At 54.6% G+C, this 22928-nt stretch overlaps 1 protein-coding gene across 1 annotated transcript; it reads left to right on the top strand.

The window, feature by feature from the left end:
• Positions 1–329: 329 nt before the first annotated feature.
• On the top strand, positions 330–22503 carry TEKT1 (tektin 1). The gene is made up of 8 exons (XM_002718851.5): positions 330–475; positions 2035–2241; positions 9854–10019; positions 12963–13091; positions 13443–13586; positions 15149–15371; positions 21364–21560; positions 22251–22503. Exons 2-8 carry the CDS (start codon positions 2052–2054, stop codon positions 22456–22458), a joined length of 1257 nt encoding a protein of 418 aa, XP_002718897.3. The 5' UTR covers positions 330–475; positions 2035–2051; the 3' UTR covers positions 22459–22503.
• The last annotated feature ends 425 nt before the right edge of the window (positions 22504–22928 follow it).

Below are 22928 nucleotides of genomic sequence, written 5' to 3' on the forward strand. Positions count from 1 at the left end.
GCGCTCCAACGCGCTCACTTCAGCGGTGGGGAAACCGAGGGTCAGCGGGGCTTGGACTCCCAGCTCGGGTCGGCTCGGGCACGGCTCCTCTTTACCCAGGACGCTAGCACATCCTCCACGTGCAGCGGCGCTGCGACGACCTGGAGCATTGCCCAACCCACCCCCACTATACACAGTATCCTGACTCCTGAAATGGGTCTTGGCTCCCGTTACCTGCCACCGGGTGCCCGTTGGAGATGGCCAAGCACCAGCACCTACAGCTCCACGGCCAGGTCACCGCCTCCAGGACAAGGCATCGGATGCGCGCATGCGCAAATTCCTGCAGCAGAGCCCGCCCCCTCGGCCCTGGAGACTGAGCTTTGGTTGCCGTGGAGACCGCGTTGTTTACATCCCAGTTCCGGGAGCGGCGGGAGCTCCAGCGCGTGTCAGGAGGCTCCCATCCCGGAGCTTGGGGAATAGTCACTGGGGCGCTGAGGTAAGCAAACCCCAGCCCAGCCCGGCCCACAGACCCCCAGCGGTGGACCTCCGCCCTCTAAAGCTTGTGCCCGCCCCCATGCCTCCAGGGGCTACCCCCGGTTATCCGAGGATTCTGGGTTAACTTTGGGGCCTTTGCTTAGACAAACTTGAGAGAGGCCATAGGAGCGGGTGGGACTAGGAAGACGGAGCTGACCCCAGGGGGTGCGAGGCGCTCGGCCAGGTCAGAGCTGACCCCAGGGGGTGCGAGGCGCTCAGCCAGGTCAGAGCTGACCCCAGGCAGCCTTTCAGCTATTCTGTTGCTCCGGGTCTCATGAGCTCTCCTTCCTGTTCTTTGTCCTGGGAAGTTTCAGATTCTTTTGTCTGCCGAGTTAGCTTAAAACCCAGCAGTCAGTTTGCACCGGTAGTTCATTTGTTTTGGGAAAACACGTTTGGGTTTTGTTTGGCACTGCGCTGTGGGTACAATCCCAACAAGTCACAAAAACGCATGCAGGAGTTCACCCAAAGAGAATACGCAGTGAACTCACTGAAATACCCTAAATGTCCATCAGCAGTAGACAGCACAGGTGCATCTTGGTTTGCTCATAGGATGGCACACGGCACAGCAACCAGAAGGAACAAACTACAGCTTAGGGCAACGCGATGCCTCTCCCAAACATCGCCCGGAGGGAGAGAAGTCGTGGTCAAAGGACACACACAGTGCGACTTCATTTCTGTCAAGGGCAAAACAGCAGATCCAGTTGGCAGTGTTCAAAGTCAGGGTAGTGGCTCCCCCGTGGGACTGGGTGGGGACCAGCCACTGGAAGGGACTGGAGCTGCTGTTTCTTGATCAGCCTGCTGGCTACACAGGTGTGTTCATTCTGTGTGTGTCCCACTTTAGAAATAATTGACTTTTAAAAAGATTTTATTTGAAAGGCACAGCTATGGGGGTAGGGAGGGGAGGGAGAGGGAGAGAGAGAGACAGTGAGAGCGCCCTTCCATGCACTTGTTCACTCCCAAATGCCGACAACAGTCAGGCAGGGCTGGGCCAGGATGAAGTCCCGGGCCCAGACCTCCTTCCAGGTCTCCCATGTGGGTGCAGGGGCTCAAGCACTTGGGCCATCCTCCGCTGCTTTCCCAGGTGCATTAGCAGGGAGCTGGATTGGAAGTGGAGCAGCCAGGACTCGAACCAGTGCCAGTAAAGGGCATCATAGGCAGTGGCTTTACCTGCTACACCATAGCACTGGCCCCTAAGAATTGGACAAACTGGAGCAGACGTTTGTACCCAGTGGTCGAGATGCCTTTGTCTTAGCTTGGACTGTGTGGGGTTGGTACCCAGTTTTGGCTCCTGACTCTGGCTTCCTGCTGATGTGTGCCCTGAGAGGCAGCAGGTGATACGTCCCTGCCACCTGCGTGGGAGACAGGGACCGATTCCTGGCTCCTAGCATTGGCCTGTCCCAGTCCCAGACTTTGGGCACATTTGGGAAGTGAATCAGAGGAGGGAGTGCGCTTTCCCACTCCCTCCTGGAGGAGGGACAAGTTTCTGCCATTTAATCTGAACACACGTATGTCTTTCATCAGGTCGTTGGAAACCCCAAATGGCCAAACTACTGCAGTCTCCACCCAGGTTCCTGCCCTCGGAATGGCAGGTTGCTAACAAGAGCCAGTACCACAGAGCCGAGGTCCAGCGGTCCCGGTCCGAGCGCCTGGTGGCAGAAAGCCAGAGGCTTGTGGATGACATCGAGAAGACCACGAGAAAGTCGCAGAGTGACGTGAACAAGAAACTCGGTAAGACGGCGTGCTTGGAGGAGGCGGTGGCAGTGTGGCGTCAGTGTCACGTTCAGCTGCGCCAATGTATCGTTCTTCGTGTCTTAAGGCAAAATGTATGGATTCTCCAGGTTCTGAGCTTAAGGTGTGCAAGGGTTCTACACCTAGAACAACAAACCATTATTGCAGGAAGTTGAAGAAGTTTTATGTAAGTGCAGGGATATATCATTTAAAGAAGCAAAGCGTTGGTGTATTAACAATTCTCCCTCAAAATTAATCTATAGATTGAATGCAAAGCCAGCTGGCGCCGCGGCTCATTAGGCTAATCCTCCACCTGCGGCACCGGTACCCCGGGTTCTAGTCCCGGTCAGGGCGCCGGATTCTGTCCCGGTTGCTCCTCTTCCAGTCCAGCTCTCTGCTGTGGCCCGGGAAAGCAGTGGAGGATGGCCCAAGTGCTTGGGCCCTGCACCCCATGGGAGACCAGGAGGAGGCACCAGGCTCCTGGCTTCGGATCGGTGCAGTGCGTCAGCCGAAGCGGCCATTTGGGGGGTGAACCAATGGAAGGAAGACCTTTCTCTCTGTCTCTCTCTCTCACTGTCCACTCTGCCTGTCAAAAAAAAAAAAAAAAAAAAAAAGCAAAGCCAATGAAAATCCGAGCACGTTTTCTGGTGAAATTGGCAAACAGCTCCTAAAGTTCATGTGAAATGCAAAGGGTCAAGAATAGGCTGGCTGTTTTGAAGAGGGACAGAGTTGGAAGATCGTCACTGTGTATCCTATTATCAGACCTGCTATGAAGCTATGATAATTACAGTAATGAAGCATGGGCACAGAGACAAATGGACCAGCAGAACGTATTTCTAGGGTCCAGAAACAAAGCCATGCATGTATATTAATCTGACTTATGACAGAAGCAATGCGACTGTGTAATGGGAAAATAATAGTCTTCCTGGCTCATTGGCAAATGGGATATTCATTTGGAAAGAAATGACATCCTGTCCCCTACCTCATATCAAATATAAAAAGTGCTAATTCAATCTGTGTGGACAATGTAGAACAATAATGCTTTTAGAATCACTTTTATGATTTGTAGAAAGTGTCTGGCGCCGCGGCTCAATAGGCTAATCCTCCGCCTGTGGTGCCGGCACACTGGGTTCTAGTCTCGGTCAGGGCACCAGATTCTGTCCCGGTTGCCCCTCTTCCAGGCCAGCCCTCTGCTGTGGCCAGGGAGTGCAGCGGAGGATGGCCCAAGTGCTTGGGCCCTGCACCCCATGGGAGACCAGGAGGAAGTGCCTGGCTCCTGACTTCGGATCAGTGCGATGTGTACCGGCTGTAGTGGCCATTGAGGGGTGAACCAACGAAAAAAAGACCTTTCTCTCTGTCTCTCTCTCTCACTGTCCACTCTGCCTGTCAAAAAAAAAAAAAAATGATTTGTAGATGGCAACGATTTCTTATTTTCAAGAACACAAAAGAACCAATCATAAAACATAACTGGATTATATAAAAACGAAGACCTTTTGTTTTAAAGCACTTCCTTAGAGGTGGTTTTTCCACTCTGTGGCGTGGGAGAAGGTGTTCACGGTACGCATGTCTGACAAAGGATCTGTATCCAGGGTACGTGAAGAACGTCTAGGGAAAAAGGGAAACTACAGAAAACTCAGAGAGAGAGAGAGAGAGAGAGAGAGAGAGAGCGCGAGAGAGCAAGAACCCAGACAAGCAAGGAGCAGACGAGGAAGTGGCCCGACCGTGGCCATCAGAGGGGCACACCAGTTACATCATGGCTGCGATGCCGTTGCACACCCAGCAGTGACTGAAATGAACAAGAAGATGGGGAGAACAGGAAGAAGGCAAAAGAGAAACACACCAAGGGTTGGGGAGGATGCCCAGCATCTGGAACGCCCCTTCCTGACTGCTGGCAGTGCACACTGGTGTATGTGTGCTGGAAATCTGGGTTTCGTTTCTTTTCTTTTCTTTTCTTTTTTTGACAGGCAGAATGGACAGTGAGAGAGAGAAAGAGAGAGAAAGGTCTTCCTTTTGCCATTGGCTCACGCTCCAATGGCTGCCGCAGCTGGCGCACCGCACTGATCTAATGGCAGGAGCCAGGTGCTTCTCCTGGTCTCCCATGGGATGCAGGGCCCAAGGACTTGGGCCATCCTCCACTGCACTCCCTGGCCACAGCAGAGAGCTGGCCTGGAAGAGGGGCAACCAGGACAGAATCCGGCGCCCTGACCGGGACTAGAACCCGGTGTGCCGGCGCCGCAAGGGGGAGGATTAGCCTATTGAGCTGCGGCGCCGGCCGGAAATCTGGGTTTCTATCAACGCTGAACGTGAGTGCAGCCTTTCACTCAGCTCTTCCGCTTTCAGGCTTCTATCCAGCAAGAATTCTCACGTATGCTGCAGTGTTCAGAGAAGTGCTGTTTCTAACAGCCCAAACTCAGGAGAATGGATGCACAGCGGTGTTGTAGTCAGCAAAGAGAACCATCTACAGCTGCCTGCGACACTGCAGACGAACCCTAACAGGCTTAGTAAGATGTGTGGTCCAGTAAATGACAAACACCTAGCGTATCAGTCCACTTACATGAAGTAAAACAGACAAACCGAAGACAAAGACAAAAGGAACAGCTGGTCTCTCTGGTTGGAAGTGAGCCTTGGTGTGTGGTGAGGTAGGAACTGCAGGGAACCTGGCCTCCTAGATGCTGGGATGGCTTTGTGTCTTGGGTGAGGTATTGGTCTCCCAGGAGTGTTCACCGTGAAAACAGCGTAATTTATGAGTGCTTATTCCCTGTAGGTTTATGGCAGTTCAGTAAAAAGCTGGAAGAAGTAGCGAGTTCCCGTGCTGCGGCTGGTGACGCAGACATGTCGTGTTGGTGCTTGAGTAGAGACGAGTGAGGTGCACCCCTGTCTGGGATGTGGCGTCGCCTGTCCCTCTAACAGCACTGATAAAGCACTGTCAGATTGAAGTGGGGGCACATCCTTTCAGCTGGTCCCATCCAACGACCATGGTCGCTCGGTGTCCGTCCACCTTGACCACTCTACAGGGCTTTGGGAATTCTACGACGTGAGTCTCTCCTGGTTCAGTTCTTTCATTTCCAGCCTTTCTCCCTCTTTTTCATTGTGAGGCTTCCTTCTCCCATTCACCCCTTGTTGGTATTCCTTAGTGTTTTGTTTTTGGCTCGCTTGGTTTTTTCTTCTCTCTTCTCTTGATGACTTCATTGGAAATGTTACCACTATCGTCTTTGTGCTATTTGTCTTGCAAATATAAATATTGATCTCTTAGTTATCCTAACTTTTTATGGAAATGGAGAACTACCTGCCATGTATTTTACCTAAATTCTTTTAGGCACCTCAAAATAAATACACCTCAAGATGAGCTCATCACTTTAACCTCAAAACTTGCTTCTGCTTCCTCTTATCCTGGTTAATGGGATTAGGATCACTCATTGATTTTTGTATCCATTAAATATATCCATCACTATGCCAGATGCGTAGGAGTGTGAACTTGAAGAAAAGAGACATTCTAGTATGTGAGTGAGATAAAACACAAGTAAAAGGACAAGTAACTAATTATTCCAAGTTGTCAGACTGGGCAGATGTCGTGGAAGGGACGAGGGAGAGAAGAGGTGCTCAATGAAAAGCATGTTGGATTTATGAATGAATTTTCACACCCGAAGGAGATGACTTAGAATAACAAAGGTAGGGCGCATGTGCTATTATGGGGAACGAACAGAGGTCCAACTCGGTGTACAGAGCACATGATGCAGAGAAACCTGAGGGAGATGAGAGGGAGATGAGGCTGATGGTACACAGTTAGAATTGAACGGGTAGATTCAGAACTCTTGGAGCCATCACATACAAATAGTAGTGGAAACCGTATGTGTAGATTGGAGCACCCAAGGAATGCATTGAGAAAGAAGAAAAGGTGACACGGGATAAAGCTGGGCAAGAGAAGAACTGGAGAACAGAAGTTCAGGCAGAAAAACAAAGAGACGAGGCCAAGGTCATGAAATACGAAAAATGAAGCGTTCACGGATGAGGAAGTCCTGTCTAAATGTCCAGGTGTCTGGGAGGTTCCTGGCGACCTTTGAATAAAGGTCAAGGAGGCAAGGTCGGGGTCAAAGTCAATTGCACAGTGAGAGTGGGTAGACTTCAGTTTATACAGTGGATTGAAAACACGCATCTGTCTTCTTTCCGTTCTAAAATTCCAACACAATAGCAAATGCCATGCGTCAAGGACAAGGGAGTGAGGTGGGGAAGAAGCAACACAGACGAACGATGAAAACGACTTTAGAAGCCAGAAAGCAGGTCAGGTGTCAACACACACTAGGAACTGCAGAAGGTCAGGCTGGGAGGAGGACAATGGCCAGCTGGCTGACTCATGCTGCAGGAACCTTGAAATGCGTAAAACTGGCTATATCCAGTTACTTCCGAGGCTGGAGGTTCAGGATACAACTGGAAATAAATTAGGTCAAAGTCTCCCCCCCCCCCATTATTTTATTTGAAACTATACAGAGACAGAGATCTCCCATCTGCTGGTTCACTCCCTGAATGCCATCAGTAGCTAGGGTTGGGCGGGACTGAAGCCATGAGCCCAGAACCCAGTCCAGGTCTCCCGCATGGGTGGTAGGGACCAATCACTGGAGCCATCGCTGCTGTCTCAGCAGGAGGCTGGGATTGGAGCCTGAACTCAGCCACTCCAGTGTGGGATATGGCAGCAAACGCCCACCCCAGCTGAAGTCTTCCTGAAGAAGCTCTGCTCCACTCCAGCTCTTCCCTGACTGCTTTTTCCAGAATGAAAGGCTGCCCACGGACCTGATTCTTCCAGCTGGCTCCCAGGACCTCAAGCAGGAGACCGGGAGGCATTTCTATGGAGAGAATAACGGCTCGGAAAGGAAAGACCCGTGTAGGGATTCCCCAGTGGAATGAGGGGCTGTGCTGCTCATTCTGCACAACAAAGCACCCTGGCTGCCACGTGCCGCCCCTGCAGACTAAGGTGCCCGTGGCATATTAGCATATTAACATCGCACTCTGAAATCAGACAGGGATCACCAAGTACTTGAGGCAAGCTCAGCTCATTAGGGAGTTCAGAGAAGACGTCACCTCCACGGAACAGACAGAGGAGTCTTTCAGATGAAACCATTCAGAGAACAAGAATTCTGGGAAATTAAAAATAGGAGAGCAGAAAAAAAAATGTCCAAAGGAAGAGTTGAAAAATGTCTAGACAGTAGGAATAAAGGAAAGGAAAGAGATAAGAGGGAAGAAAAAACAATAAAATGGGGCCGGTGCTGTGGCACAGTAGGTTAAGCCTCCGCCTGCAGTGCCAGCATCCCATATGGGCACCAGTTCAAGTCCTGGCTGCTCCTCTTCTGATCCAGCTCTCTGCTATGGCCTGGGAAAGCAGTGGAAGATGGCCCAAGTCCTTGGGCCCCTGCACCCGCGTGGGAGACTTGGAAGAAGCTCCTGGCTCCTGGCTTTGGATTGGTCTAGCTCTGGCTGTTGTGGCTATTTGGGGAGTGAACCAGTGGCTGGAAGACCTCTCTCTCTGTCTCTCCCTCTCTCTGTCTATAACTCTACTTTTCAAATAAATAAATAAAAATCTTAAAACAAGAAAGAGACAATAAAATTAGAGGATCAGCCTGGGAGAAAAACAGCACCTCATTCTGCAAGTTCACTCCCCAGATGGCCGTAACTGCTAGGGCTGGGCCAGACCAAAGCCAGGAGCTTCTTCTGGGTCTCCCACATGGGCAACAGTGGCCCAAGCACTTGGGCCATTTTCTGCTGTTTTTCCCAGGGACGTTGGCAGAGAGCTGGATGGGAAGTGGAACAGCCGGGACTCAAACTGGCATCCACATGGGATGCCGGTACTGCAGGCTGCAGCTTTACCTACTATGCCACAATGCTGGCCCCTATTTTTATTCTTTTAAAAAATTATTTAATTAATTTATTTAAAAGGCAGAGTGACAGGGATGGGGAGACAGAGATCTTCCCTCTGCTGGTTCACTCCCCAAATGACTGCAACAGCCGGGGCTGGGCCAGGCCAAAACCAGGAGCCTGGAACTGAATCCTGGTCTCGCACATGGATGGCAGGGGCACAAGCACTTGGGCCATTTTTCTGCTGCTTTTTTCCCAGGCACATTAGCAGGAAACCAGATGGGAAGTGGAGCAGCTGGGACTCAAACTGGTGTTCCCGTATGGGACACTGGCATTGCCGTCAGCAGCTTAACCTGCTGCACCACAGTGCTGGCCCCGAAAATGTGTATCTTTAAATTCCATTTCTCGGTGCACTTTTTTTTTTTTTTTACAGGCAGAGTGGACGGTGAGAGAGAGAGAGAGGGAGACAGAGAGAAAGGTCTTCCTTTGCCATTGGTTCACCCTTCAATGGCCGCTGCGGCCGGCACGCTGCAGCCGGCGCACCGCGCTGATCCGATGGCAGGAGCCAGGTGCTTCTCCTGGTCTCCCATGGGGTGCAGGGCCCAAGCACTTGGGCCATCCTCCACTGCACTCCCGGGCCACAGCAGAGAGCTGGACTGGAAGAGGGGCAACCGGGACAGAATCCGGTGCCCCGACCGGGACTAGAACCCAGTGTGCCGGCGCCGCTAGGTAGAGGATTAGCTTAGTGAGCCGCGGCGCCGGCCTTCGGTGCACTTTTTGAAGCCTCCTTGTGTGCGGTATAATGTTCACAGCAGGGTAAGGCATATCTGTCTTCTCAGACACTCTCCATGTCTTTGTAGGAATGTATTGCATGTACCACCTTCCTCCCATGCTCGGCTGCGTTTACTGAGAATACATTTGCGTTCAGTCACTAAAAGGAAGTGAAAAGAAACACTGACATGTTTACAAAACCACAAAGCAATGCCATTATTTAAATGAGATGGTCATAAAAATGTATGAGGAGATTGAAGGGCCAGAGAATGTCTTGTGAGTTGGATAAGAGCAAAGCAGAGCGGGGCCGGCGCTGTGGTGTAGCAGGTAAAGCCACCGCCTGCAGTGCCGGCATCCCACATGGGCGCTGGTTCGTGTCCCGGCTGCTTCACTTCCGATCCAGCTCTCTGCTGTGGCCTGGGAGAGCAGTGGAAGAGGGCCCAAGTCCTTGGGCCCCTGCACCCATGTGGGAGACCCGGAGGAAGCTCCTGGCTCCTGGCTTCGGATCAGCACAGCTCCAGCCGTTGCGGCCAATTGGGGAGTGAACCAGTGGATGGAAGACCCCGCTGTCTTTCTCTCTCTCTGGCTCTCCTTCTGTGTAGCTTTGACTTTCAAATAAATAAATAAATCTTTACCAAAAAAAAAAAAAAAAAAAGGAGCAAATTGGAGGAAGTCAACAGGTGCTACTTAAACTGCTGAGGAGGAAACAGCAGCATGAGCAGACGGGGGACAGGGAGTAGCAGCGAGAGCATCGGGAGTGGGGGGATGCGGCAAAGCACCGGAATCCTGGCTGGTTTTTCCTGTCTTTGAGAAAATTCAAAGTTAATTGAAAACAGCGGACTGAGGCGAGTGCAGAATGCCTGGTTTGATGCTGACTTTAAGAACCTTCCGTCCTCTGGGCCGGCCGGGAACTGCTGTCCGAGAGATGCCGGGCTCACTCCCGCCCCCCAGCGGCCGGAGCCGGCGAGTGCGGCTGCGAGTCGTCCCTGTGTTGCAGAGCAGCGGCTGGAGGAAGTGCGGTTCTGGAAGAGGGAGCTGGACAGCAAGCTCGAGCAGCTGGCGGACGAGACGGAGGATCTGCTCACGTACAAGGGCAGGCTGGAGAAGGCCCTGCAGGACTTCCGGGAGCCCCTGCGCATCACCGAGCGATGCCTGGCCTACAGGTAGGAGGCCGGTGCCTGGGGCGAGGGCGGTGCTGGGAGCCCGAGGCTGCCTGCCGCTTCGGAGGAGGCCAGAGAGCAGGTGCGCTTTAAGAAAGCTAGTCCCTTAGTCATCTGAAAGGCAGGGTGACGGATTTACCATCCACTGGCTGCCTTCCCAGATGTGCATAGCAGCCGCAGCTGGGCCTGCCAGGAGCTCCATCCACGTCTCCCACGTGAGCAGCAGGGCCCGCCTCTGCTGCCTCCCAGGTGCGTTAGCAGGGAGCTGGACTGGCATCCCGGACTAGCCAGGACTGGAACCGAGCGCTCCGACGTGGGTGCGGGTGTCCCAGGCACTGACTAAACCTGCTGGGCTGCAGCACCCACCCCCGCTGGTCCTTTAAAGCCCGGAGTTACCCCAGCCTGCCCCAGGCGCTGGGCAGTGCGGCAGCGATGGAACGGGCTCTCGGCTCGCTTAAACTTCAGTGGGGACCAGAGTTCTGGCTGTGGGTATCAGAAACCTACACGGCAGTGTTACCTTAAGCAGTTTCTTTTCCCTCACACATTCAGGGAGTCTAGACGCTCCATTCCACCTGGCACCATGCACGACAATCTTAGGGCTGCAGGCAGCTTTCACTCCTGAGGTCACCTCGGGACTGCAGATGGCAGCTGGGGCTCCAGCCACTATGTCTACATTCCAGCAAGCAGGAACAAGTAGCATTCGATGTTTCCCATTTCTATGCACATCCCTTTGACCAGAACTTAATCGATGGACACCAGCTGAGCAATGGTTTTTATTTTGGGCAGCCAAACACTCAGGTCAAAGAAGCAGGGGTTCAGACTTTCCCATATGGGAGCTCGGGTTCAAGTCCTGGCTGCTCCACTTCCAACCAGCTCCCTGCTAATGTGCCTGGGAAGGCAGAAAGTGGCCAAAGTACTAGGACCCCTGCCACCCACATGGGAGACCTGGCTCCTGCCTTCTCCCTGGCTCAGCCTCAGCCATTGTGGCCATTTGGGGAGTGAACCAGTAGATGGAAGGTCGGTCGGTCGGTCGGTTGGTCTCCCTCTCTCCCTCTCCTTTAAAAGAAAGAGAAAGAATCAGGAGCTTTGTTGCCAAGGAAGAAGTTGAGATACAGGAAGCATGTAATCATGGACCTGTAGCTACTGCGGGACAACATGAGGGTGCTTCAGAAAGTTCATGGACAGCGCAGACTGTGAAAAAACTGTTACATAGATTTTAAATATTTTTTGCACCAAAATATCTTTTTTAAAAAAGATTCATTTTATGTATTTGAAAGGCAGAGTGACAGGGCTGGCATCGGGTGTAGTGGGCAAAGCCACCACCTGCAGTGTCGGCATCCCATATGGGTGTGGATTCGAGTCCCGGCTGCTCCACTTCTGATCCAGCTCCCTGCTAATGGCCTGGGAAAGCAGTGGAAGATGGCCCAAGTGTTTGGGCTCCTGCACCTGCGTGGGAGACCTGGATGAAGCTCCTGGTATTGGCCTGGCCCAGTGCTGGCCGCTGTGGCTATCTGGGGAATGACCTAGCGGATGGAAGACCTGTGCTGTCTTTCCCTCTTACTCTTTCAAACTAAATAAATCTTAAAAAAAAAAAAAGATTCAGGTAAAATGACAGAGAGAGAGAGAGAGAGAGAAACACACACAGATCTTCCATCTGCTAGGTCCCTCCCTAAATGGCTACAAGGCCAGGACTGGGCCATGCGGAAGCCAGGAGCCTGGAACTCCGTCCAGTGTCCCATCTGGGTGGCAGCGGCCTTGGGTTATCTTCCACTGCTTTTCCCAGGCGCATTAGCAGAAAGATTGGAAGTCGAGCAGCTGGGACTCGAACTGCCGCTCTCGTGGGATGCTAGCGTCTCAGGCAGCGGCTTGATTCGCTGGGCCAGACCGCCAGCCCCTCAGATAAACACCTTTTATTCCCACTTTCCGTGAACTCGTGGAAGTTGAAAGCGTGCGGTGAGGCCGGGAGGCACGCAGTGCAGGGCGGATTGCAGAGCGCGCGATGCGCATGCGTGTCCGCAGTGTCGCTGCGCTCCCCTCCGTACAGCCGGCACGCCACCTGCCACCTGTCGCGCGCCCTTTCCGGAACAACCTTCTTCTGTAGTCAGCCCACAAGGGCCCCACCGGTTCCCTGAGAGCTGGGACCACCCAAACCTCCCCGCCATCCAGACAAGCTTCCGCACCTCCCGAATCCATCCTATCCCCAGACAGAGTGGGTGTGTCGCCGGTGTCCTCAGCCTCCCGAATGCCTCTGTCTTCCTGGAGACCTGTCCCTCCCTGAGCTTAGCCAGGCAGCCGCCTGCCCCGCAGAGGGACGCAGCCCAGGGCGTCGCGCCGGGGAGGGGGAGACGTGCCGAGCAGAGCTGCTCCTTCCGCGTTTATACACCTCGCTGCTTCCTTGCCATGCTCCGTGAAGTGCTGCTGACTTCTACCCATTTCATAGAAGAGCAAAGCAAGGCACAGGTGACACGCACGGTGCTTGCGACACGCACACAGTTAGTGAGTCGGGGAGCCTTCCGTCCAAGCGCGGGCACGCAAGGCAGAGAACAGACAGCCACCTAGTGCGCGCAATGCCGGCGCTGTGGCACGGAGCGATCCCCGGGAGGCTCAGCTCCAAAGGGTTAAGTGAGGATATTTATCTGGGAAGTTCAGGAAGTGCTGGGGGGTGGGGGTGGGGGGAGGTCATATTAATGTTGGTATTATTGCTACTTATCACGATGAGACCGCTTTCTGGGTTATAAAACCTCTCCGGATAAAGGAAGAAATTCTAAATCAGAAGACAACGGGGCGAGGAGGCACAGAAGCGGGGAGAGCCCCATTTGGCATCTCCTGCCCAGTGCCCAGTCCCCGACCGGCTCCGGCTGTTCTGGACGTGTCCACACGGCACCTGCACGGCCTGCGTCCTGGGTGGCTCTGCCCACGCTCAGCCGCTGCTGCCCCTCCTGCCAGGGAGAAGCGCGTCGGGATCGACCTGGTGCACGACGAGGTGGAGCAGGAGCTGGTGAAGGAGGCCGAGGTCATCCGGGGCGTCCTGGCGCTGCTCACCCGCACCCTGGAGGAGGTCACGGAGCAGATCAGGTGCGGCGCCACCGGCAAGGCTGGGACTGGACGCCCTGGGAGTCGGGGCCACGTGCGCGCCCGCGTGGAAGTCGCCCTCTGGTGGCGGATGAGGGTAGGGCGGGGTCTCGCCCCGGCCCCGAGGGCTGGCTGCGGGGATGATCCCGCACACACGCGGGCACGCTGCAGGGGCGGCCTCCGCAAGTGTCCACGTGGAGGCCCTCTGCGCAGTCAGCTCCTCGTCAGGCATCCCTGGGCCTGTGTGGGTGCTGGGGGCTGGAGAAGCGGCAGGTGGCAGAGGAAGAGCCCCCTGCCCCAAGAATGCGCAGGTGCCCCCCGCGGGGCGGCCCAGAACTTCCCGGTCTCCCTCAGGCTGAACCGCTCTGCCAAGTACAACCTGGAGAAGGATTTGAAGGACAAGTTCGTGGCGCTGACCATCGACGACATCTGCTTCTCGCTCAACAACAACTCGCCCAGCATCCGCTACGCCGAGGACGCCGTGCGGATCGAACCCAAGTGAGTGACGCCTGGCCGCGGGCGCGGCCTCGCGACGCCCTCCCCTCCTGGCTCCAGGGCATCCCCCCTGGACCTGGCCTGTGGGAGCGGGGGCCTGAGGGGGACCCAGCGCTGCATGCCCTCAGCCTGCCTCCTCTCCCACGCAGCCCGGGGGGGGGTCCCCGGGTCCTCCAGTTAGGCCCTGCTTCCAGGAAGTCTGATGGGAACCCCTTAGCCATTTCAGTTGTTCCTCATCTGTTCCTGCTTCTAGCAGGTGGGAGAATCTAGAGAGGTGAAAGGCGAGCTGGTAGGTCCCCGTCTGCATCGTTGAGATGCTCAGTGTGGCCAGTGTGTGGCGCTGTGTTCATCCTTAGGCCCAGGCACGCACTTGTTTAGTTGACAGAAGTTACACTGTGTACCTTTCCTGTAACGTTTAACTCACAATGTTTTTTTTTAAGGATTTTATTTGAAAGGCAGGAAAAGAGATCTTGCATCTGCTGGTTCACTCCCCAAATGCCAACTATAGCCAGGGCTGGGCCAGGCCAAAGCCAGGATCCTGGTGCTCCTTCCGGGTCTCCCTTGTGGGTGCAGGGACCCATGGACTTGAGCTGTCATGGGCCGCTTCCCCAGGCGCGTTAGCAGGGAGCTGGATTAGAAGCAGAGCCGCAGCTCAAGCCGGCTCTGGGGTATGGGGTGCTGGTGTTGCAGGTGGCGGCTCACTCCGCTGTGCCACAACCTGGGCCCCTGGCTTGCATCTTTCAGGCAGCCCCTAGCTCATGCCAGCTAGGAGAAGTGACTGTCTCAGTCTCTGCGGGTCAGGGCCCGGGCCCTGCTCAGCGGGGCATCTGTGGCCCAGCGTCTCCCGAGGCTGCAGTCCATCTGAAGGCTCAGTTAGTGGCCACCTCGGTCCCCGGCCATGGGAGCTGCTTCGCGGACGGGGCAGCCTCCCGACGTGGCAGCAGGCACCCCCACAGCCAGCGATCTGACTGAAGATGAGGGAGGGAAGAGAGCAAGCCCAAGGCGGAAGGCAGGCTTCCTACACCCTCATCTCAGAGGCCGCATCTCGTCCTGCTCTTTGTGACATCCACGTCTCCGCGTTCATCTCACAGTCAAGGGGAGGGGACCGCAGAGCAACGTGGCCACCAGGAGGCAGGCGCGGGGCCAGCTCAGAGGGAGTGATCCTGGTAGAACCGGGCCGGGTCCAGCAGCACAGGGATCCTGCTGCCCGAAGGTAGCTGCTTCCCGGACCTGCAAGACGTGTGCCTGGCGTGCTTGTTATCTAAAGAATTAGGAAGCAGAGAGGGATTCCACGTAAGGTTCACTCCCCGCATGCCAGCAGTGGCCCCACACCAGGCTGAAGGCAGGAGCCAGGAATAGAACCCAGGTCTCCCGCGTGGGAGGCAAGAATCCAGCCACTGGAGCCATCACTGCTGCCTCGCATCCGCTCTCACAGTCCCGAGGTTGGAGGCTCAGCCCCAGTTCCACCTGCCTCAGCGGGTTTCCAGGAGCTTGCCCCCACCCCCACGCACCCTCGCCCAGCCCACTGTGCCGTGCGCAAGTGCGTGAGTGTGTATCCGTTTCAGCTCGGTGAGCCTGGAAGACTGGTTAGACTTCTCCAACACCAACGTGGAGAAGGCCGACAAGCAGAGGAACAACTCGATGGCGCTGAAGGCCCTGGTGGACCGCATCCTGTCCCAGACGGCCGACGACCTGTGCAGGCAGTGCCACGTGGTGGACACGGCCTTCAGGAACGGGCTGAAAGAGACCAAGGATGCCCGGGACAAGCTGGCTCTGCACCTGGACAAGGTGAGCTGCAGGACAACAGCCAGACCACCCTGTGAACTTACGCACCAGGGCCAGTCACACCCCTCCTCCCTCACAGCAGGCCTTGGGGGGCTGTAGCGGGACGCTGCCACACACTCACCGACCGTTGTCGCTCTTGTCCCTGCTGTAGAGGACAGGGCCGGGAGGCACGGGGTCTGGCCACAGCTTGGTGCCTGGCTGTCTGACCTTGGGTGGGCGTCCGACTTCTCCGGGCCTCCCGTGTGACACATCGAGATGGGCCACCTTGTCCCAGACCTCCCTCACGACTCAGCCTCCGAGAGTCGATGCGGTCCGTTTCTCCAAACCCAGCTGCTGCCCTGGGACCCCGGCCAGCTTTCCCTGGTGCACCCCGCGGAGTGCTGATAGCTTGGCCCCGGTCTGTAGCATTTGCGATGTCCCATGGCAAATACCCTCAGGCTGGCCAGTTGTTACTGTCTCACGATCGCAGCCCACCAAGCCCAGTTTTCCACACCCTGCAGGGCGGCCCCGGGTCTTTTTTGACACTAACAGCACTTGGCCTAGGCACACAGCACAAGCCCAGCAGGCCCCCGGGACCCGCAGCGCCAGGCTGGTGTGGCTTCGGAGAAGAGAGGCCAGAGGATAGGAGATCCCTACTGGGGGATGGACTCGGAGACGGTGGCTGCACATCAGATGGAGCATCGAGAGACAGCCAGAACTTGGTCTGAAATCGTCGTAGCATTCAGAAGCACGGCGGGGTGCCAACTTCTGAGACAGGAATGCGCAGGAAAGCGGTTCAGGGCTTCCTAAGCTGTGAGGCCTCAGGGGCCTGCGGGGAAGCCGTGTGGACCCCTTCTAGAGCAAAGCGTTTCAAGATCTGGTGGAGAGAGCCAGGCGCCTGGCCGCAGGGTGTTAGCGTGGGAACAGAAGAAGGAGGGGGAGCGGGCACTTGCACGGCGAGGCTGTCCACTTGTGCTTGGAGGCCGCCAGCGCGGGCACTAGGAGAAAAGTCTCCACCTGGCTGTCGTGCGGCAGGCGCCTCCCTGCTCCTGAAGCAAAGACAACCGCCAAGTTAGATGCTCGGGTGATTCCCATGTTGTTTTTAAACCCCAGGAAGGCTTAGAATGAAGTATGGCCATGTTTAGGATAATCCAACTGAGAGGTCAGCAGACGTCCCCCACAAAGGGTCGGACAGTGGCTGTTTCAGATTTTGTGGGCCAAGAGGCAGAGTTGAGATTACCCCTTACTACATAAGCACCTATAGAAACGAATTCCTGCAAATTCCTCATTGACCAAATTAAAAATATAGTACTAAATGAATATACAATTCTTATTTTAAGGATTTATTTATTTGAGAGGTAGAGTTACAGACAATGAGAGGGAGAGACAGAGAGAGGTCTTCCATTCCCCAAATGGCCGCAACAACCAGAGCTGAGCTGATCCGAAGCCAGGAGCTTCTTCCGGGTCTCCCATGCGGGTGCAGGGGCCCAAGCACTTGGGCCATCTTCTACTGCTTTCCCAGGCCACAGCAGAGAGCTGGATTGGAAGAGGAGCAGCCAGGACTACAACCAGCGCCCATATGGGATGCCAGTGCTATAGGCAGAGGATTAACCTACTTTGCCACAGGTTGGCCCTGAATGTATAGTGGGAAAAGGGGAAATCTTTCTGGGGAGGGCAAGACTTGCTTTGCTGAACTTCCAAGTTAGTGTTTCCTGTAAAATCCATTACAAATGTTCATCTGTTCATGTTGACTGTGATGAGATGTGACACATCTCCTTGTCCAAAGTGCCTTCATTCAGATAGCTACTGCCAAATAATGACAGCAGCCCTTGGGCATATGATTTTATCTGAATGCGTTCATTGCTTGGAAGGCAGCTATAGAATCCTGTTAGACTCTTTTGCTTATAATTGCCTTGTAATGTAGCACTGCCTTTCAGATCAGCCACATCTAGTCGAAGGCTAGGTGAAGTCGAGTGGATTTTAAAATATGGGAACTTCCTTTGCAGTGCAAAAATGCACGGCTGGAAGCAAGCTGTCACACATTTGTGAGGGAGTGGAGGTCTTGCTTCTTGTTTTAACTTTGGATAGCGTAGGAAGTCCGTGACACAGCGAGACAGAGCTCCTAATTAAAGTTACGATAGTTTCTGAAATGATTTTGCCAGTGTCAGCTTTGCATAGAAGTGCTGTGTTTGCCTTCAAAGTTTTGTTTGGATCCATTAAGTCTGCAGCTACTCCTCACAGCCATTCAGCCTTTGAGCACAGTGATCGAGGGTGGGTTTTCTTATTTAGGAAAGCTCTGTGCTTGGCCCTGAGCTAAAATAAACCACAAGAGTTTCACCGCTGCTAAGCTAAGAACGGCTGAGTGGTAGGGCAAGTCAGGATACTCCGCTTCTGTTTCCGACAAAAATTCACACAACTGAGGACTGCCAGGTCGGAGGACCAGTGAGGCTGAATGTTGACGATATTGTTGAATTGCACATTCAGCGTTTTCCACAAAATGCCTTCTGGAGAATACTACAGCCCTTGACCATACTTTAGGTGACCTCATTTCCACAAGCTCTGTGAGCTTGCTCAGCAAACCCTTCTGTTCCGCACATCCTTTGTCACCATCGGCTGTGACACTTCTTAGCAGATTCCTCTTCAGGTTATGGCCATTCAGTATTTTCTCAACTGCTTGAGAACAGCGACTCCCTGAGCCTACTCAGAGGCTAATTCTCCAGTCACTTCAAACTCAGCGTCGAGTCCTTGTATACGCAACAACCGAGCAGGACCGGAGTGCTGGGTCCCGGCGGCTCCACGTCTGACCAGCTCCCTGCTTACGTGCCTGGGAAGGCGGCAAGATGGTGGCCCAAGCACCTGGGCCCCTGCATCCGTGTAGGAGACCTGGCGGAGTTCCTTGCTGGGATACGAACACCGTCTCCCCCTGTCATAGAGCTTCCAGGTTATAACGCAGTGTCATTAGCTGCAGGCCCAGTGCTATACGGCACATCTCCACTTCCAGAGGTCTCACCCAGGGCAAAGACAGATGATTCCAGGTCACGTCCCTGGTCTTCAAAACCAGTCCCTGCTGTTACTCCCACTCTGTACTTCTTGGAGCGGCCATTCCTCAAGGCAGACGCCCGGCCTTAAATAAGTTTCTACCCTCAGCAGCCACTTTCCTTTCTTGGCCGACAAGTGAACCCCTTGGAATCTTGCTTTGATTATGGCCTCGTTTTCATTTTTGTGAAGAAATTCTGCAGCAACATGACACCGTGTTTTACCTTCTCTAGTTTTTCTGCTCATTGCCGTCCTGTGGGTGAAGAATCTCGTGAGGGCTTGTCTGGTAGTGTCAGGTTAAGCTGTATTTTTTTCGGCACAACTCCAGCATCATTGGATTGTGAACAGTGCAGTGGAGGATGACCCAAGTGCTTGGGCCCTGCACCTGCATGGGAGACCAGGAGAAGCACCTGGCTCCTGGCTTCGGATCGGCGCGGTGCGCTGGCCACAGCATGCTGCCGGAGCGGCCATTGGGGGTAAACCGACGGAAAAGGAAGACTTTCTCTCTCTTTCACTGTCCACTCTTTAAAACAAAAACAAAAACAAAAAACTGTAGAAGGCATTGCTTGTCAATTCAAAACAATACACCAAGTTTATAAATGCTACTGTAAATAGGTGTTCAAAGGATCTCTAAGTTTTAAGTGGGAACAACTATCATTCAAAATCAGTTTAAAGTGATTGTTAGGAGCCAGCGCTGTGGCATAGTGGGTAAAGCCTCTGCAGGCAGTGCCGGCATCCCATATGGGTGCCAGTTTGAGTCCTGGCTGCTCCACTTCTGATTCGGCTCCCTACTATTGGCCTGGGAAAGAAGGAGAAGGTGACCTAAGTCCTTGGGCCCCTGCACCTGGATGAAGCTCTTGGCTTCTGGCTTTGGCCTGGTCCAGCCCCAGTCATTGCTGCCACCTGGGGAGTGAGCCAGCAGATGAAAGATCACTCCTATCTCATCTCTTAGCTCTGCCTTTCAAATAAATATTAAAAAATAAAGTGTTAATATTTACTAACTTTAATTACTGTCTATTAACTGAACCTAAGAGAAGCTTAAAAAATGTTAAGAAAAAGCTTAAGAAAACCAAGTACAATGCATGGACCTCATTTGGGCTCTAGTTTGGGCAATTTAGTAATTACAAAAAAAAAAATCAGGGAAATTTGAACCCTAGATATCAGATATTAAGAAGTCATCTCCGGGCCGGCGCCGCGGCTCACTAGGCTAATCCTCCGCCTAGCGGCGCCGGCACACCGGGTTCTAGTCCCGGTCGGGGCGCCGGATTCTGTCCCGGTTGCCCCTCTTCCAGGCCAGCCCTCTGCTGTGGCCAGGGAGTGCAGTGGAGGATGGCCCAGGTGCTGGGGCCCTGCACCCCATGGGAGACCAGGATAAGCACCTGGCTCCTGGCTCCTGCCATCGGATCAGCGCGGTGCGCCGGCCGCAGCGCGCCGGCCGCGGCGGCCATTGGAGGGTGAACCAACGGCAAAGGAAGACCTTTCTCTCTGTCTCTCTCTCTCACTGTCCACTCTGCCTGTCAAAAAAAATAAAAAAAAAAAAAAATAAATAAAAAAAAAAAAAGAAGTCATCTCCGGCTGGTGCTGCGGCTCAATAGGTTAATCTTCCGCCTTGCGGTGCCGGCACACCGGGTTCTAGTCCCGGTTGGGGCGCCGGATTCTGTCCCGGTTGCCCCTCTTCCAGGCCAGCTCTCTGCTGTGGCCCGGGAGTGCAGTGGAGGATGGCCCAAGTGCTTGGGCCCAGCACTTGCATGGGAGACCAGGAGAAGCACCTGGCTCCTGTCTTTGGATCAGCGCGGTGCGCCGGCCGCAGCGGCTATTGGAGGGTGAACCAATGGCAAAAGGAAGACCTTTCTCTCTGTCTCTCTCTCACTGTCCACTCTGCCTGTCAAAAATAAAAAAATTAAAAAAAAAGAAGTCATCTCCTTCCCTCTCCCTGCCCCTGTTGTTTTTGGTGTAATAAAGATGTTGTGGCTGTGTTAACAAGAAAGAACCCTTATATCTTCGAGATCCACTGTCAGGTTTCCGAGACTGAAATGGTAGCAGACTTGTCCTCAGACACCTCAGCTGATGGGCAGGGGTCGCGAGAGGGGTGTGGTTGGAACAAGCCTGGCCGTGTCTAGCTCACTGCTGAAGCTGGTGGGTGCACGGGGGTCCTGTGTCCGTCCACTGCTGTGTATTTGGAAACCTCTTTGAAACAGAGTTAAAGATTTTAAATAACTATTCATCTCAAATATACAGGGAACTCCTAAGTGGTCTTTTCTGCACACAAAGTCACCCTCGAACCCTCAAAAACACCATTGGTGAAGATCTGGTGAAGCAGCCAGCCCATCTGTCGGGTGCCCGACTTCAGTTCCCCGCTTTGCCCCAGATGCACACCCTGGGGGGCAGCAGGTGATGGCCCAAGTGCCTGGGCCCCTGCCACCCACTGGGAGACCCAGATGGAATTCCTGGCTCCTGGCTTTAGGCCTGGCCCAGCCCCAGCTGTGGTGGGTATTTGGAGAGTGAACCAGCTGGTGGAGGTTTTTCTCTTTGCTTCTCAAATAGTAACACACACAAACAAACAAAGCCAAGCTCCTTCTGGACGCTCACAGTTTCCAGAAGCCAGAACCGGGTGGGTGGAGCTGTAAGGAAACAGACGGCGTCTGTCCCTGCAGCAGAGGGGCTTTGTAGCAAGGTGAACGAGGGTACTGAGCAGCAGTGAGAGCTCTATGCTGACCAGGCCCTTCCGAGGGCCTCCCATCCGGGGAGGAGAGGCGGCAGCATGGCCGGTCCTGTGCATTCCTTCCGGGAGGTTCTGAGGCTGGGCACCCAGGCGGCCTTGCCCATTGCTCGAGGGAAGAGCGATCAACTCCCGGGCTCCTGCTTAGGTGGAAATCCGAGATCCCCCGCTTCCCCACCTACATGTCCCCATAGAGCTGCCGTCTGCTGTTGAGTGTTGAGGGGTGCACCTGGCCTCACCTACCCCGATCCTTTTCGTAAGGTCATGGAAGAGATCGCGTCCCAGGAGAAAAACGTTACAGTTCTTGAAAAAGCCATCCTGGACCAAGAAGGCCCCGCCAAAGTGGCTCACACGCGCCTGGAGACCAGGACGCGCCGGCCCAACGTGGAGCTGTGTCGCGACGTCGCACAGTACAGGCTGATCAGAGAGGTTCATGACATCACCAGCAATGTGGCAAGGTAGGCCGGCGGGGGGAGGGGGAGGGGCCCGGCGCGGGGGCCTTGCGGGTGAAGCCCGCTAGGAGAGTTTGAGGGTTTCCATCTCACACGACTGCCTGCCAGCCCAGTCAGGCTTGTCATCACCACGAGGGTTGACCCTGGAGTAGACATTTTTCTTAGAAAAAATAAACCCAACTCCGAATGCTTGGGTGCACTCTGCAGTTTTGGGGTGCGCATTTGGCCTGGCAGTTAAGATGCCGCCTGGGGCATGCGCATTGCCTATCCCAGTCTCTGGATTCGAATCCCAGCTCTGCTCCCGGGCCCAGCTTCCTGTTAATGCGGACCATGGGAGGCAGTAGTCATGGCTCAGGCAGCTGGGTTCCCGCCACCTGAATTGAGTGAGTAGTGGCTCCCAGCTTCGGCCTGACCCTCCCCACCACCCCAGCTACTGTGAACATTTGGGGCGGAAATCCGGTGGATGGGGGCTCACTCTCACTCTCAAAAACCTTCAGACTCTGCAGTGTGAAATGGCGCCACTCCATGGGGGTCTCGGTGTCATGAATCCAGCCCATGGCTCCAGTCTGAAAGCCGACTTGGGGAGGAAGGAGGGCGGGGGAGCGCACACTGAATCCCAGTACCCTCTGCTATATAGTACCTGCAGAGGAGTTAGAGAGGGCAGAGTGATGGCCTGTGTTCTCCTGCCTCTCCCAGACTGAAGGAGACCTTAGCCCGAGCTCAGGCGGAGCTGAAGGGGCTGAATCGCAGGCAGCTCGCCCTGCAGGAGGAGATCCAGGTGAAGGAGAACACCATCTACATCGACCAGGTGCTGTGCGTGCAGATGCGCCAGTCCATCCCGCTGCGGGCCGGGGAGGACCGCAGGGACTGGGCGGGCGGCCTCCGCCCCGACGCCGTCTGCTAGGGCCGGCGCTGCTTCCGATCCTCATTAAACACCTGTGTCACGGAACAGTCCAGAGCTTTCCTCTGGGGCGGGGCAGGGTGGGGGGGCAGGGTGGAGGGCCAGAGCTTCTACTCCGCCTGCTGCAGCCTCCCAACCGGGACTCCAGAGCCAGCTCAGGGGCCAAGAGTTGGGTATGAACTTCGGCTCTGCTGCGGCCGGTGGCTCGGCGGCGGCTCGGCGGTGGCTAGGCAGGCAAATTCCGTGGGTTAGCTCAGATATCACAGGACTCGGGAGAGCGGCTCAAGATGGTTTAGTTTAGATTCAACTCACTTGAGTAGCCGGGCTGCATCCTCGCTTCAGAGTGATCCCACCTGGTTCTTTTCTTTTTTTTTTTTGACAGGCAGAGTGGACAGTGAGAGAGAGAGAGACAGAGAGAAAGGTCTTCCTTTTTGCCGTTGCTTCACCCTCCAATGGCCGCCACAGCTGGCGCA

The sequence above is a fragment of the Oryctolagus cuniculus genome, chromosome 17 (genome assembly GCF_051225735.1).
Source record: "Oryctolagus cuniculus isolate XC-2025 breed Fujian yellow rabbit chromosome 17, ASM5122573v1, whole genome shotgun sequence".
NCBI classification, from domain to species: Eukaryota; Metazoa; Chordata; class Mammalia; order Lagomorpha; family Leporidae; genus Oryctolagus; species Oryctolagus cuniculus.

Coding starts and splice junctions, on each gene's coding strand:
- TEKT1 (XM_002718851.5), top strand. CDS start 2,052: ATGGCCAAACTACTGCAGTCTCCACCCAGGTTCCTGCCCTCGGAATGG. Junction 10,020..12,962: donor GAGCGATGCCTGGCCTACAG/GTAGGAGGCCGG, acceptor CCCTCCTGCCAG/GGAGAAGCGCGTCGGGATCG. Junction 13,587..15,148: donor GCCGTGCGGATCGAACCCAA/GTGAGTGACGCC, acceptor TATCCGTTTCAG/CTCGGTGAGCCTGGAAGACT.